Source organism: Phoca vitulina, unplaced genomic scaffold (genome assembly GCF_004348235.1).
Source record: "Phoca vitulina isolate PV1807 unplaced genomic scaffold, GSC_HSeal_1.0 scaffold39, whole genome shotgun sequence".
NCBI classification, from domain to species: Eukaryota; Metazoa; Chordata; class Mammalia; order Carnivora; family Phocidae; genus Phoca; species Phoca vitulina.
Genome location: NW_022589742.1, coordinates 15786281 through 15803229, shown reverse-complemented (window position 1 = coordinate 15803229; position 16949 = coordinate 15786281). Strand labels below are relative to the sequence as shown.

General features: G+C 39.7%; 1 protein-coding gene across 1 annotated transcript in view; it reads right to left on the bottom strand.

Annotated features, from left to right (window-relative positions):
• The window catches only part of SMARCA1 (SWI/SNF related, matrix associated, actin dependent regulator of chromatin, subfamily a, member 1), a 74111-nt gene extending 63307 nt beyond the window's left edge, over positions 1–10804 (bottom strand). The window contains exons 1-5 of the mRNA XM_032428248.1: positions 10460–10804; positions 5458–5544; positions 2142–2308; positions 1720–1820; positions 1313–1413 (exon numbers count right to left, since the gene is read on the bottom strand). Coding sequence (XP_032284139.1) covers positions 1313–1413; positions 1720–1820; positions 2142–2308; positions 5458–5544; positions 10460–10633 — 630 coding nt within the window. The 5' untranslated portion in view covers positions 10634–10804. The remainder of the gene's footprint in view (positions 1–1312; positions 1414–1719; positions 1821–2141; positions 2309–5457; positions 5545–10459) is intronic.
• Between the last annotated feature and the right edge of the window lie 6145 nt (positions 10805–16949).

Genomic DNA, 16949 nt, shown 5'->3' with positions numbered 1-16949 from the left:
TTGATTTTTTCCAAATTTTCTATACTCCTTATTAAAGTATCTTTCCCTTTTTTAATAATCAAAAAGTTATCTGGTATCAGCATAAATTCAGTATGAAGGCTCTTTAGATCCTTTAGACAGGTTGCAGCCAAGAGGAGCTTGGGGCAAATAATCCTGGTCTTTCTGTTATCCAATTAACCAAGCTCCTCCCCCTTTGAGCTAATTGTAGTCTCCAAACCAGAATACTAAATATAAGGACCTACAGACCCTTGATTTAAAGGACCTCCTGCCACACACCTAACAGCTGCTCAGCATCTATGGGATCAACTACTACACTACATGTTACTTAGCAAAAATAGTCATGTAAATATGGCTCCAGAGATATGAGTATCACTGGGTCATAAAAATCTAGAACTCCCCCCCCCCTCCCCCACCAACCACTACCCTACATGTTACTTAGCAAAAATAGTCATGTAAATATGCCCCCAGGAAATGAGTATCCCTGGGTTAAAAAAATCTAAACCCCCCCCCCCCCCCCGCCCTCTCTTAAATCCCATCTTACTCATTTGGTCTTAAAATACCAATGTAGGCCTTCATGTACTCCCCTGATCTGCTGAATTAGCATCTTAAATGGTCTTACTTTTTCTCTTTGGTCATTTTATTTATATGCCCATCATTCCTTAGCTTACTTCCCAGGTCCCCCCTGGTACTCTGCTATATCAGGACTCAACATTGCTCTTTACTTTTTTTTTTATTCCATCTAGTCACTTTCTGAATGCTCACACATTGAGGTGCTTACATGCATTCATTCATGGTTTCATCATTTATTGTTTGGTTATATACCCCCACTTCATTACCAAAAGGATTTCAGGTCGCCTACAAAGAAAATATGTTTCAGGTGGCCTACAATGAAAACATGGAACATAAATTAATGGTAAAATAGAAATAAAGAAGGGCCAAGGGAAGATTAGAAGGTATAGAATAGAAAAAGGCATAAAGGCACAATGGGCTGGCCATTATGTTACACAGGGTCTCCATTTTGGCATTCATTTCGGCTCTGAGTTTCCTGGAAGCCAAAGTGCAAACAAAAACAAAAGTACAAGGAGGTTTTTTAAACCATATGAGGAAATCGCACTAAGAATTTGTAGCCTGTGAAAGTATATGTTCTAGAGATTACTTAAAGAAACAATTCTAGACTTTACAAATGCCTTTTACATTATAACTAAATAAAGCAATTAGCCTCCAGGCCTCAGAGGGACAATACAGCTCAGGTATTTCAAATTTACATAAAAATTGATAACTGAGATTGTGTTTTTAGCTATCAACTCCTTACCATTTCATCTGCCAAGATACCATTGACTCCATTTTCATACAAAGAGATCAACCAGTTCAGCCCTCGAATCTGATAATCTCTCAGTGGTCCTCCTTTCACATCTGAAAAAGAAATCAAGACATCTCATACTTTCATTAATACAATCAACTACAGGGGTGCCTGGGTGGCTCAGTTGGTTAAGCATCTGCCTTCGGCTCAGGTCATGATCCTGGGGTCCTGGGATCGAGCCCCAGGTGTGGCTCCCTGCTCAGTGAGGAGTCTGCTTCTCCCTCTGTCCCCCTCCTCGTGCTCTCTCATGCGCGCTCTTTCTCTCAAATAAATAAATAAAACCTTTAAAAAAATATAATCAAGTATAATTTTTCTAAAACCAAATTGGAAAAAAAATACCAACATAATAAGATACTTACATGAAGGTGACACCTCAAATCTAACACACACATTAGATGTTTTCCGACTCTCTGAGAGTAGCTCTTCATCTTCTTCTTGTTCTGTGCGCCTGTGGCGGTAGCTGAAATGAAAACAAATACCTTTATATTCAACCCAAATGCTAAGCTGTCAGTTAAGTCACTACACATTGCTAATGTCTGTCATGAAAAAAAAATGGGTTATCTAAGGTCTTGCTTAGAAGTTGGTAGAACCAGCGTACATTTTTATTGATTTCTAGTGAGAAAAAATAGTTGCCTCCAAAACTTACTTACACTGACAATAACCTTATTTTTTTAATACAGAATTATACTGAGTAAGTAAAGAGGGAATGAGAATATAAGAGGAGGGAGAGGTGGGGACAGGAGGAAGAGAGGGAATAAAGTAGAGAGAGATGCCAACGTACTCTCCAGCAGAAATTAAGCTCTGCTTGTCATCTTTCTTTATTCGAGGACGTCCCAATTTCATGTTCAGAGGAGATGTTGGAGATTTCTGTGCTGAAGGTTGAATGAAATGTGCAAAAAGTTCTGTCTGCTTTAATAAAAATTCAAATCTCTTTGCTCGGTCTGCTTTCTAATGTACAAAACAAAAGAAAAAGTAATGATTTTCTTTCTTATTCAAGGTTATTTAACAAAGACTTATATTGCCCTTCTACTTTGTACTATGTTCTAAGCACTTTAAACATACTAACTCATTTAATTCTCTTCGTAAACTTATGAGGTGGGTACTAATATTCTCTCCATTTTACAGATGATAAAAGTAAAGCACGGAGAGGGTAACTAACTTGCCCAAGTTCCCACAGCTAGTAAGCAGAATTTGAAAATGGCATTTTCAGGTAGTTTGAATAGAAGCCAAGTGATTTAAAAGCAGTAAATGCCCCAATAAAAAGTACCCTGCTTAAAGAGTCAGGGCCAAAAAGCAAATCCTCTTTCCAAAACATAACGATTTTCTTTTCCTAGTGAACAAAATAAAGCATCATAATATACAATATATCCTAAATACAGAAATATAAATTATTAGCTATAATATACATATACCATAGACTGAACTCTTAAGAATTTTCAAGTTGCATCTAGGAATAATTATTAACATCTTAGAATACAGTGTCATCCTGTCTCAAAATACTGTGAGTGTGTGGTACAATAATGTAATAAATATTTCTCTCTTCAATTACAATGATCTGGAAAATGGCACTTTTTTAAAGATTTTATTTATTTGAGAGAGAGAGAGAGAGAAAGAGAGTGCAAGAGTGGGGAAAAGGGCAGAAGGACAAGCAGACTCCCCGCCAAGCACAAAGCCCGATGTGGGGCTTGATCCCAGGGCCCCGAGATCATGTCCTGAGCCAAAGTCAAATACTTAACTGACTGAGCCACCCAGGTGCCCCTGGAAAATTGCACTTTATGCTAATAATATAAAAAGTTTGTCTCCAAAGTGAGCAGGATTTGGAGGAAAAATATATACACACACGTAAGTAAAACAGTTAATATATATTAACTATTAAAAATTGGTATGTATTATAATTTCTCAATAAATTGTAAAAGGGCATAAAACTTATACCACATTAGTGAAATAAAACTTCACTAAAAAATCTTAGAAGACCAAAAGATGTATACCTCATTCTAGATAAAGAAAAAAATGAAAATTATTTTTTAATTCCCAATCACTTTCTGACCACAGGGTAGAGAATATTTGATTGCTAATGAAGGTTGCATAATTAATAACACCAGAAACGTACAAGAGTTCATTAACATAAACACAAGAATTAGACAAATATATTCAGACCAGAAATTGGAAGGAGGCCAAAACTTTTCCATTTTATGTTATCCTCACTGGAATGTTGTTTTTAGAGTTGTTAAAACATTAACTGTCTGCGTTAGATGTGACCTTAGACATTTAGGCATGGATTTTGGTAAAATCACTATGAGCAGCCAAAAAATATACTTCATCTCTACTCATTTTTATAATATTACTGCAAAAACAACCCCTCAACAAAAAAGTTCAGTTCCAACTAAAATGAAAACTAAAATATGGAATTTAGTGAATAAAAATTTTTAAAAAATGAAAAATTAAATATATGGCAAAGCAGTAGGTGGGCATCACTGAGATTATACTGCTTAAATATGTAATATTTCCAGGTACCAGGCAAATGTCCTCCAGAAAATGTGTTATTATATTATATGTTTTACAATGTGTTAACATTCATTAATATATTCAAAGCAAGAAGAGAGAAAGAAAAAAGTATCAGTCTGGCTTTGCGACCTGCTTTCTTTCAGCCAATATTTTTATTTTTAGCATAAAACATCTTATGATGGAGGTGGCAGGGTGGCTCAGTCAGTTGAACATCTGACTCTTGGTTTTGGCTTGGGTTGTGATCTTGGGGTCCTGAGATCCAGCCCCCGAGTCTGGACTCTGGGCTCTGTACTCAGTGGGGAGTCTGCTTGAGGATTCTCTCTCCTCCTCTCCCTTTACCCCTCCCCCAGCTTGCTTGTGCGCCTTGTTCTCTCTCTCAAATAAATGGATAAATCTTAAAAAAAGAAAATCTGGGGCACCTGGGTGGCTCAATCAGTTAAGTGTCCAACTCTTGATTTCGGCTCAGGTCATGATCTCAGGGTCCTGGGATGGGGCCCCACACTGGGCTCTGGACTCAGCAGGGAATCTGCTTGAGGATTCTCTCCTTCTCCCTCTCCCCCATCCGTCAAATAAATAAATAAATCTTTAAAAAAAAACATCTTAAGGGCAGCTGTGTGGCTCAGTCACTTAAGCGTCTGTCTTTGGCTCAGGTCATCAGCCCAGGGTCCTGGGATCGAGGTGGATGGCGGATTGGGCTCCCTGCTCAGCAGGGAGTCTGCTTCTCCCTCGCCCTCTCCCTCCTCCACCCCCTCATACTCTCTCTTACACTCTCTCACAAATAAATAAGATCTTTTTAAAAATCTTATTATGGGGGGCGCCTGGGTGGCTCAGTTGGTTAAGCAACTGCCTTCGGCTCAGGTCATGATTCTGGAGTCCCGGGATTGAGTCCCGCATCGGGCTTCCTGCTCGGCGGGGAGTCTGCTTCTCCCTCTGACCCTCCCCCTCTCATGCTCTCTGTCTCCCATTCTCTCTCTCAGATAAATAAATAAAATCTTAAAAAAAAAAAGAGAGAGATTTAAAAAAAAAAATCTTATTATGGGATAAAGAGCACTGAACAAAAGTGAAGAGATATGACTTCTGTTCCCAACTATTCCATATAGTTTCTCTGATCCTTATTTTCTCATCTGAAAACAAAGAGATTCATTTATTCAACAAAATCTATTATGATGAGGCTGCCTGGGTAGCCCAGTGGGTTGGGCATCTGACTTTGGCTCAGATCATGATCTCTGAGTCCTGGGATCAAGCCTCGAGCCCGAGCCCCGCATTAGGCTCCCCAGTCAGCAGGAAGTCTGCTTGTCCTTCTCCCTCTGCCTCTGCCCCTCCCCCTGGCTTGTGCTCTCTCTGTGTCTCTCAAATAAAAAAAATACTTTTTAAAAAATCTATTATGACTGATTATATATTAAATTACTTTCCAATTCTAAAATCTATGATCCTGTATTCATTATACACACACATGAATTTTTTCAGTCTTTCACATCCCCTCTGTAAAAATCAACTACGGTGAAACTAATGTTAAGATTAAGTATCAACTATACTTCAATACGAAAAAAATCAACTACAGTATTCACTATCCTACCCAAGAATATATTTACCATTTTCTCTTCATATTCTGGGTCCATTTCCTTTTCAGATTTAGAAGCTTTAGCAGCAAGTTTGAGTTGAAACGAAGAAACATTTTTCTAGAATTTCAAAAAAAAAAATAAGCCATCAAATTACAAAGCAATATCTTAAAAGTGGTCAACATTTTCATTTGAAGAAAGTAAAAAGTAATTAAATACTAAATAAATAAATGAACATGGGCCACACATAGACCAATGATGAGAGCATGTCATGAAGCAGGGCTTATAATTAATCCAGTTCTGTGCACCTGAGGTCCAATAAAAAAATCTGAATTCTTAAAACCAGAGAAATAACATTAATTAAAATAAACACCAAAAGGTGAAACATTAAGCCTTTTCACCTATTTTTTAATTTAAAGCATAAAAAAGCATATAACCATTGAATAGAAGATTTAAAATCTAGAATATGCTAATATTATCAACCACAAACCAAAAAATTCAAGGAAAGTAAATATTAATTCTCAGAAACACTTCTTTATGTAATGGAAATAAGCCAGACTTTCAGAAGAAGACTGTGGTTTCTGTTCCTGAAAAGACACTTTTTATTGTTTTCATATTCTAATCAGAACATTTAAACTTTTTTATATAATGCAATGTGTTCATTTCTATTTAAATAATAAAACAGTACAGTTTCAAACTTTTGATTTATGTTAATTTTCTCCAACTGGAGAGAAAAGTATTTTAAACCATATTACATAAACATTTTGTAGAAGCAGTTTCTCAATGCTATCAACTATTAACCGTTGATATTTAAAAAGTTGTAATTTAGTGAAAACTGGCATAAATCAGCTTCTTAAAAATACTGAAATTATCTGGAGGGTGATTTCATGAATGCCATCCTTAGTAAAGATAAGCTTGTACTTGTAAATATAAATAGGCATATAAAATATACCTCCTTCCCTGTAAGGAGAAATAAAATAATAAAAACACAAATCTACACCTTAGTACCAGAGCCAAAAGTATTTCATTTTTAACACAGACTTTGTACAAGTCAAAACACAAATGTTTGTGAAAACTAAAGAAATTATGTCCATTTTATCATGGCTTTTGTCAACCAGTTTCTGAAAACTTAGGTCCTAAATCAACAACAGAATGTGGTCTTAAACATAAGAAAGACAGGACTCTGGGGTGGCTCAGTCGTTGAGCATCTGCCTTTGGCTCAGGTCATGAGACCGGGGTCCTGGGATTGAGCCCCACATCGGGCTCCCTGCTCTGCGGGAGGCCTGCCTCTCCCACTCCCCCTGCTTGTGTTCCCTCTCTTGCTGTGTCTCTGTCAAATAAATAAAATCTTTAAAAAAAAAAAAAAGACATGACTCCGATAGTTCATGAGTATGTCTTCCAACATTTACTGAAATTTCTAATTTGAGAAAATCCAAACGAAGATTATGGAATTTGACCCATGTCAGGGTTCTACTTTGAAGCACTGATCAGATACTGTTCAGTTATTCTTAACCCAAATAATAGCCATCTTGACTTAAGCACCTCATATGTATATATAGTCTATGTGGGATGTTTTGAATGTAATCCTGGATGGGCAAGGATAGAAAAATGCTAAAATTCTCTCAATCCCACACTTTCAAACTGTCACATATACTATAAATCTGATTTTATTTTCAAAGCAACAAGTAAAGGAAAACTGGGTTAAAAAAAAAAATCACACCTTTATCATTACCTGAAAAGCTATATGTAGTTTTCTAACTTTCAAAACAGTCAAAATTACTTCCCCTCATATACACAAGTGTATATCTAATAATGTGGGACATAGATTTTACTTATGGAAAAATTAAAGCTTTAATTAGAAAAAATTTCACTCAATACTCTTGCCTACCTTGTGGTAGAATACCATAAAATTTAATTATATGCTGATTAAAATTCCTAATCTTGAGCAGTGCTATTAAAAGCTGTGGGTAATTACTTAATTGGCACTATCTTCCACAACAAATTTTAAAATACCTACCTTCTAAACCTTCTCCTTTGTATATTTTCAAAAATACACTTCTCACACAAGATAAAAAGTGACTAAGATATTCTAATGAATTTCTTATAGATTTTTTTTTAAGATTTTATTTATTTGACAGAGAGAGCACAAGTAGGCAGAGTGGTAGACAGAGGGAGAGGGAGCAGGGAGCCCGACGCGGGGCTCGATCCCAGGACTCTGGGATCATGACCTGAGCCGAAGGCAGACGCTTAACGACTGAGCCACCCACGTGCCCCAATTTCTTATAGATTTTATTATCTGGTAGTTTAGATGCCATGAGAATACAGCACAAGGTCATCAGGATGCCCTGTCTTCAAGACCATGACCTTTTTCTTGATGTTTTCATTACCAAAAATACCAACTCCAACTTCCAGTGTTAGGTTATCCAACTATCACTTAAACCCAAGTAAGTTCAAGAACCAGAAGACAAGCAAAAATACCTTTCTGTCGCTGAATGTCACAAGTCAATCTACTAATTATGCATCACAAAATGCTCTTCTTCAGAGCCGATTTTCTTTTATTTGATACACAATTCTAGCAAGTTCGATAATCTGGCTTGCCATACTACAGAGAAAAGCAGCAGCAAATGACATGGGAAAGACCACTAGAAGAAGGGACAATGTAAACAGCAGGAAGGGATGGCAGAAGCCCAGGACTACAACATGAGTTCCACCGCAATTATATCCCTTTTCCTTACTATTCAGGTGTGATTACTTCCCTCTGCCTGCATCACTTGTACTTTTGTCTTTTTGTATTTTTACAGTTGTTTTAAACGGTTTTATGGTTTTATAACATCTATGTCCTTTATTATAAATTCTTTCTGATGAAAGTAGTAAAAAATGATAGCTAACAGCCTGACAATTGAAGGAGAGAGAAAAATCATTAAGAAAATCAACACAATACTGGAACTGTCTGGGAAGTGGTTATTTAATTGAGGGGAAACAGCACCTCAAATGCCTTTGTATCACTTCCAGAGTACAATAACTAATGAACATGAGGAACACGTTAATCTGCACTTTCAGTATATCACTTAAGGAGTCAAGGGAGTGATCTATTTAGATTTGGCGGGGCGGGGGGGGGGGGGTGCCAAATTACTTTATTTGAAGGAATGACACAAATGAAAGAACTTAAGTAGATGGTTTGGTATTCTTTAGATTTTTCAGGAAAAATAAAAAAGATGCGGTGACTAGAGTAATAAACTTCAGGTATTCAAAAAGTTCCTGCCACGCAACACCTCATTTCCCTATGCTGAGCAGACAAATGAGGTATTATTAGGCAATTTCTGATGAAGTTACAGAATTCATGAATAGCTATGTATCAATTCAGTGTTCCATAGGTTTTTTATTGATTCCCAATCTTTTCACAATTCAAAAAATTTACACAATCTGGAAATTCAGCAACCTTTACTGCCATACAAAAGATAGTTTAGCCCTTACATTTGCCCAGTCTAGGGAATAAAAGGCACCTAGACTCATGTCTGAATTCCCCAATATTTGATTTTATATTGATACTTGGTATTTGACCCATCTTTACAATATTGTCTTACTGATCCAAGTACCACAAAGATCTTAAAATGTGCATGTTTTCTATGGTTTTCACTTAGCACTACAATTGTCTTTCTGTTTAGTCAACCTTGTAACAGTAAAATATGTCACTTAAACAACTGCTGCATTTAAAATTAATTCATGGCAAAAGCTGTTAATTTCCCTCAAAAGCTTTTCATTTGGTCGTATCATATCAGGTAATGATTCAGACAAAGCCACTTGAGATCTCTAAAGCATAATTTTAATTACCTACCATTTTTTTAATTGTGATATGTCTACTCGTAAATGGAAAAAAATCCACCCATAAAAGATCCATTCTACAATTTTATTATACATCAACAATCCTTATGTCCCATCCTATTTTTCATTTCAAATTTTGAACGTGTTTCATAGTTTCATTTGCATGTCTTGGTCCATATGAGAGATGCCTTATGGAGATAATACATATTTTCTAGATTTGGCTTTAATAAGGTATCTGAGCGGTCCCCTTATGTATGTTAGCAGCAGTTCATCTTATCGACGCTGGGTTAAAGAAAAATAAAAATAAAAAAAAAAGCCCTGCGTGTGTCCAGGAGCCAGCAGCGCCCACTAGGAGAGGGAGGCGGAAGCCTGGAAGGCTTGGGGCCCCATTGGGGGACCATTTGGGTGGCCCCAGAGTGAAACACTATACCGTCGGGGGCGGGGCAGGAGAGGGTGAGGGTGCACACGTTGGAAATTTTCCTAAGCCAGCGTCCACGATTCCTCAGTTTGGGGTTTGGATGGCGGGCGGGGGGGGGGGCGGGTAGGACGCGGAGAGCTCATTTTCTCGGGGTGACACCCCCGCTTCAGCAGGCGGGACCAAACGAACAAGGGATGATTTTTTTGCTGCCACCTAAAAGGCCGACATTGTCATTCAAAAAAACAAGTCTCTCCTATCGTCCTCCGCCTCCCAACCACCAGCACCTTAAAATTCAAATTTAAAAAAATAAGCCCCAGCAGAACCCCTTTTGCGCGGGTGTGGGATTGAAGGGCCCAGATTTCCCAGGCAGAGGCCGACGGGAAGGGGGGGGGAGAGGGAGCGAGCGAGAGGAGAGGGAGAGGCGGAGGCTTTTTCCTGCACAGCCCCATCCCCCACCCTGTTACCCCAGTTCCGGGAATGTGAATGGGGCCGGGGGCTGTCCAGGGGCTCCAAAGCCCCCAACTCCCGGGATAACGGGCACCCTCCACCCCGCGCCGCGCCCGCGCCCAGCCCCACCCCCGCCCTCCAGGCGGCAAGGAGGAAAGGGGGAGGGGAGCGAATGCTAGACTGTTCCGCCGCCCCCCACCCCCAGCGCGCCCTCGGCCCCCATCCCCGTGGAGCTCCGCCGGTACCTGTCGGCGCCGAAAGGTCAGGGCTTGGGCCCCTCGGAGGGGTCCGGCTCAGGATTTGTTCACCAAACACACACACACACACACACACCCCCTTCCTATTTACCTCCTTCTTCTTCTCGCTCTTCTCCGTGGCCACGGTGGCTTCGGTGGCCGCGGCGGCCGCTCCCTCCTCCTTAGAGGTGGATGGCCCCGGCTGCTCGTCCTCTATGACCACGATTGTGGCGGTCGCATTAGCGGCTGCCACGGCGGCTGCCACTGCAGCGGAGTCCGGCTCCATGGCGTTGGAGCGGGAACGAGAAGGGGGACGAGGAAGGGGACGAGGGCTCCTGGGCGGCGGCAGTGGCTGCACTGGAAAGAGCTAGATGGAGCAGGGGTGGGGAATCACTCCGCTTCCAACCCCTTCGCTCAGCCCCCCCTTCTTTAAATAACCCTCAACCCTGCCCCACTTCCGTCCACCCACCCTACGTCATGGCCTCCCCCCCGTCACCCTCCCCCCTTCCTCCACCCCCCCTCAACGATCGCGAGACTCCCCCTCCCCACCCAGAGCCCGGGCCGGCCCCGCACGACCAACTGTTGCCTGAGTGTGGGGCGCGGACTGGGGTAGAGGCGGGAACCCACAAGCCCGCGGCTCCCTAAAAATCTCCTTTCCCACACGCCCCCAACAGTCAGCCTGAGCTCCCCTCGCAGATGTGTGCAGAAGGAATCCTCTTTCCCTTAAATCTGCTCTTTGTACCTCAGGGCGCTCTCCCCTTCTTGCACAAAGAACTTTTCCTCTGCTTGTAACTGCACTGCAAAAGGTCTTTCTCACCATTTGCAAAGCCCAGAACCCATCTGGGGACTGCCCTTTCCCAGATCTCGAAAGGGGGATTGCTGGTGCTATTCCCACCTTTGTAAATTCTGCAGAAGGAGAAGCACTCCTTGAATCTCCCGATTGCAGCTGCAAACATTCTCTTACAAGGCAAAGCATGACTCTAGGGTTTTATGTATATTGCTCTATTTGCAACTCTGATACTTCTCAGATGGCCAATGTGCAGGGGCCCTTCTTTTGCCTTTTGCCTTCACCACTGAATTTTAAAACTCCTGCAGGGAGACAAGGTCAAGGGACTCACAGAACCTGGGGCAAATCATGGTAGGTACCCAATATTTGTAATTGGATTGAATTACTGTGAGTTTTTTGGTGCGTGTTCCTTTTGTACCCCTGTTATTAAGTAGTAATTAAATACCAATAATATGCATGATCATGGATATAAAAGCATTTTGTAAAGGGTGGGACAGTATGCAATGTCAATTATTAAATATTATTGTTTTTATTTTCACTATTTATTTTGATTAATTACGGGAAGATTTACATCTTAGTTTTTAAATTCAGTCATTAGGGAGGAAAGACAGCAAAACATGCCAAAAAAGGTAGACCAAACAACAATCACAAAATCTGCAATTTCCAAAGTGAAGCAAATGCTTTTCAAAGAGTAAAGAAATGATTACTTTCCCTCAACACACCTTCCTAAATTACCAACTAAAATCAAGTATGATTTCTGTGAATGGAAGGAAGGCACACAATTGCCCCCCAAATATCTCTTTTTCCTGGAGATAGTAGCCTAAATTCCTTTTTGTTTTAAAGCTGCCACTCCTTAGTATGCAAAATTCTTGTGACATTTTAGCTACTATTGGTCATTTACACCTTAGTGTGAAGGAGTGTGAGATCCTGTCCAGGGACTGGTTTTACACAGAAACACAGAGAAGTGTTTAGAGGAAAAGAGCAAGACACTGGTGACTGAAGGAGTGTGCCACTGAGACTGGTGGTACTAGCTTTGCTCTGATTTTACTTTCATTATGTTCTTATCATTTGCCCTCGTTTCCCATCCTGAAGTACACCTGTGTACTATGCAATGGGTATAGGGAGTCTCAGTATAACAATGGTTGATATTTCTGGAGCATCAACCTTAGTCAAAACGTGAGACGGAATTAAGTCACTTAACTGATCACTTGAAACACTATTTTTTCTATTAAACATGCAGATGTATTAAGGAATGAGCTACAGAGTTTGAACTGTCTCCAAATAAAAGCTTGAGACTTCCAGTTAGACGTCCTACCCCTTCCCCACTACCTGTTCTGTCTCCTCAGTCATTAAAAGTCGTTTGGTGGAGAATTCTGTTCAGGAAGGACTGAAAGCAAAGGATGCTGCAATGCATGCATCCACCTGACTTGAGAAGGATCCTTCTAGACAAGCAGAATGGAAGATTTCTTTTTCACCAAACTATAGCTATAAGAGGATAGAATTCCCCTTTCCTTGCCTGGGGCTTCAAAGGAAAAGGGGGTCAGTAAATACTTGTTATGTACTCTGTGTTCCTGCTAGTGAATATACTTTGTTAAATTGTATTTCTCATTGCCAATGTAGGGTATTTGGGTTAGATTGTGGGCTTAAATGCATTTTGTGAGGACATCTGGGAAAATCACATCCCTTTATAATACCTTTTCTGTGGAAATGTATTCCAAGTTCCAAAAAATAATTTAGAAATTAATTTGGGGGACAGAACATATTTGTATGTTGGCAATTTTCCATGTATGTATAATGTGATCCTTACTTTTTCAGGATGACATGGATGAAAGTGCTACCAAGTAATGAGTTTGGCTGGAAAGGTCAATGCTTGGTCCATAGACCTTGCTTCAGGATTCATGTAAATATTGCCCTTTGGCTTGTGGCAACAGCTGCTATTTACAGAGCATGTGCTATCCTTATTTGCAAATCTGCCTAAAATTCATGATCTGTAGACTTTGTTCAACAAGAGTCACCTCATTTCTGAACCTACTCAACACCTTGCTCTATCTGCTACTACTTCCTCCTATTTTGTCTTTTCATTTCAAATGGTCTTTAATTGCTATACTCCAGTAAGGTAGGAGAATAAAGCAAAATTTTATAGAGGACCTTGGAACCATATTTGAGAACCTCGACCAATCTTAGTCTACTGAACAATACATCCATTTTGGCAGATTGTGAATATTGCAGAAGTTATTCCATAGTCATTTTGTATAGCCAAATTCAGTAGCTGCCAGAATGCATGTGCAGTGGTGGTATTAAGTACTTTTATAAAGTTCATGAAGGCAAGGTCAAAGACTTGGTGTTCATTTTTTTATCCTGTATCTGGAATTTATCACTGAAACTACAGTATGACTTAAAACTACATTGTGATCCCACTTATCAATGTTCTTCAGAAGCTGGTACAAAGGATTCTGGTCACAGTATCTTGCTTACAACTATAGTAACAATTCTGTTCACAGCAGTAAACTTTCTCACCATTCTTCTTGAAGACATGTATGATAGTGGCATTTTTGAAAATGTGGTATTTCCTTGGTGCTCTGTATATTAAGGAAAAGGTAATCGTAATGGCTAGTATGCATCAACCATTTCTTGAGCACCCACTATTGCATCAAGCACTGTGCTAGGTTCCTGACATATGATATTGCTAATCCTCCTGGTAATTTTATGAAATAAATGTTATGATCCCTATTTTACAGATCAGAAAATGGAGACTGAGGCTACAGAACTCATCTAAGGTCTCACAGCTAGTGACAAAAGCCAGATTCAAATCCCAGACCGGCTGGCTCCAAACTTCATCTTTCCACTTCACCTTTATTAAGTTCTTTGTTCTTCACAGGGCTTCCTCCTTGACAATAGAAATCATATTGAGAAAATTACTAAAAATATTTCTGCCATCTGTCTCCATAGTGTTCCCTCTGGATTTATGAGGAGACACTGTCACTCTTCAGGCTCTGGTAGTATGCACAGCCAGATAATTGCTTTAGTTCCACAGAAAAGTTGCTGTAAGGTGGAGGTTAGAGAATAACTTGGGATTCTTGCACGGCTTGTACCCAAAGTAAAGTCTCAGAAGAGTAATGGGACTCAGGACACAGTGCAGGGTCAGGGAAAACCTAACTGAAACAACGTAAATGTGCGAGAGGAAGTGTTTGCAAAATGTTGTACGAAACATCCGTAAATGGAATACTATACGATCATTATGAATGATTATGGAAGTACGTATCTATTGGCATGGAAATATGCTGCTAATAGATCTCTTGTTTTCCATTTTTCAAGTTTTTCATTTTATTTGTTTCATTATGTGTTTATAAAGTATTTGAAAAAAATTAAGTATTTGAGTCTCAACAGTCGAAATTATGTTTAAATATATACTCATAGAATCTCTACTACAACACTGCCTTATCTTTTTCCTGCTCCCAACAAGTAGCCACTTCAGTATTCTTTTTGGTTGTATTTCCCATTTTTACACCAAAACCTGGCTATGTCATGTTCTCCACATATAGTGGAGATCACTCCATATTAGATTAGTAGTCTTTCTCGGACTTTTTATAGCTCCACATTATATAATCATGTGTCTCCCCTCATTTCCTAGGTCGTTTTCATCAAGGCAAGTCAATATGACAAATTCTGCCAAATAGGATAGGAGTAGAATAGATGTCTCTCTTCTAGGCCAATTGTGTAAGAGCCAATTTGTGACCTTGCTCCCTGTTCCTTTGCAGTCATGATCACAGAGGCCCCTAATATATTGTTGAGTGAAAAAAGGCAAGCAACAAAATAGAATGATCCCATTTTTGAAAAGCAAGAAAGAAAGGAAGAAAGAAATTGTTTACACAAATAGAGTTCCACAAAGGAAAAGGTCTTAAAGGTTCTACTCCAAATGTTAACAGTAGTTGTAGCAAGGTGGTGGGATTATGGGTGACTTTTTTTCTTATTTTTGTCCCTTTATTATCTCTAATTTTCCTTGATGAAGGTGTTTATACTTATATAATGAATAAATAACATTTTAAAAGATTAATTGAAAAATATTGCTCAAAAGTACACAGGTTGAAATAATCCCTAACAGATGGAGTAGGAACTAGTAGACAGGATGAGGCAAAAAAGGGAAAGAACAGTTTCACACTAAAGAGACAGTGCAGTGCAGTTATTTAATGTGTAAAATAAGAGAAGGAATATAAATTACTGGGCTATTTACAATAATGTTACCTGGTTAAGGAGCAGTTTTTGACATTATCATTTTAAGTTGTATGTAAAAGGTTTTTACTACTTTTAAAAATTATCACACAAATCCTAGCTCTGAAAAAAGATATAGCCAATTTTTCAAACACTTTCCACCCTGGAATTATATACACCAAAGCGTGCCCTAAAACGTGTAACACATGCTAAGTAATCTGAATTGGGTTTGCTAAAAGCACATGGTGAATATTATTAGAGGCAGAATAGCATAATTATTACCAACTTGGGCTCTAGAGTCAGAAAGACTTGGAGTTCAAATGCTACCAAATTATTTAACCTCTCTGAGCCTCAGATTTGCATCTGCAAAATGGATATAATATGTGACTCAGAACTAACTGGAATTAAAATAACAATTTTAAAACAACCTAACTCAGAGTGGCTTTATGAGGATTTAATGTAAAAGTATATGTAAAACATTTAACATTGTCTTAGCATGTAATATGCATTCAATGGATGGTCATTAACAAGAAGAAAAAAAGGAAGGTGATGCATTGGGCATCAGACTGAGCCAAGGGAAAAGCCAGGACATGAGAAGGTCCGTCTGGAAGTCATTCCTGAACTAAAGTGAGAATAAAGCAAAACTGTTGTCTGCCAAGTTAATTGTTTCTGTTCATTATCATTTATTAGGGTCAGCAATTTGGTGCAATTACACTTCCTGAAAAGTAAGTTTTGGAGAGAAGCAGTAAAAGAAGGAGAAGAGGATCAGGACACTTCCCTACATAGAACATGACCTCCTTGAGACAGGGACCATATCTGATTCATCTTTGTTAAAAGGCTGCATGAAATGAGGTGGAAGGAAGAGGGCACTGGGGCTGGCTCCCTAGCCTTCATTGTGCCCTCCACCCTCCACATATATCCTTCAGATTTTATGTTGCCCTCTGTGGTTTCTCCCACTTTTCCTCCTCTAATTTTGACCTAGGTGTCTATTTTGGCCAGATTTCACATGCATAGAAATATATTTATAGAACACTTTTGAAGGCTCTTTTACAGCTTACCCACTATGGGTAGAACAAAACATGAAGGACTATGATGGCTCGCAAAGAAAATGGATTAGGTCCTTGCCCAGCGCCTAGATCAATGGTCTCAAACTTTAACACATACGTCAGCATCACCTGGAGGGTTTGTTAAAACTCAGGTGGCTTGCCCCACTCCCAGAGTTTCTGAATAGGTTTGGGGTATGGCTAGGAATTTGCCTTTCTCTTTTTTTAAAGATTTTATTTATTTATTTGACAGAGAGCGAGAGAAAGCACAAGCAGGGGGAGCAGCAGAGGGAGAGGGAGAAGCAGGCTTCCCACTGAGCAGGGAGCCTGACACAGGGCTCCTTGTGGGGCTCCATGTGGGGCTCGACATGGGGCTCAACCCCAGGACCTGGGATCATGACCGGAGCCAAAGGCAGATGCTTAACCGACTGAGCCACCCAGGCACCCCAAAATTTGCCTTTCTAACAAGTTCCCAGGTGATAATGATGCTGCTGGCCAAGGGACCACACCTTAGAACCAGTGACCTAGACTAGAGATCAGCAAACTTTTTCTGTAAACGGCCA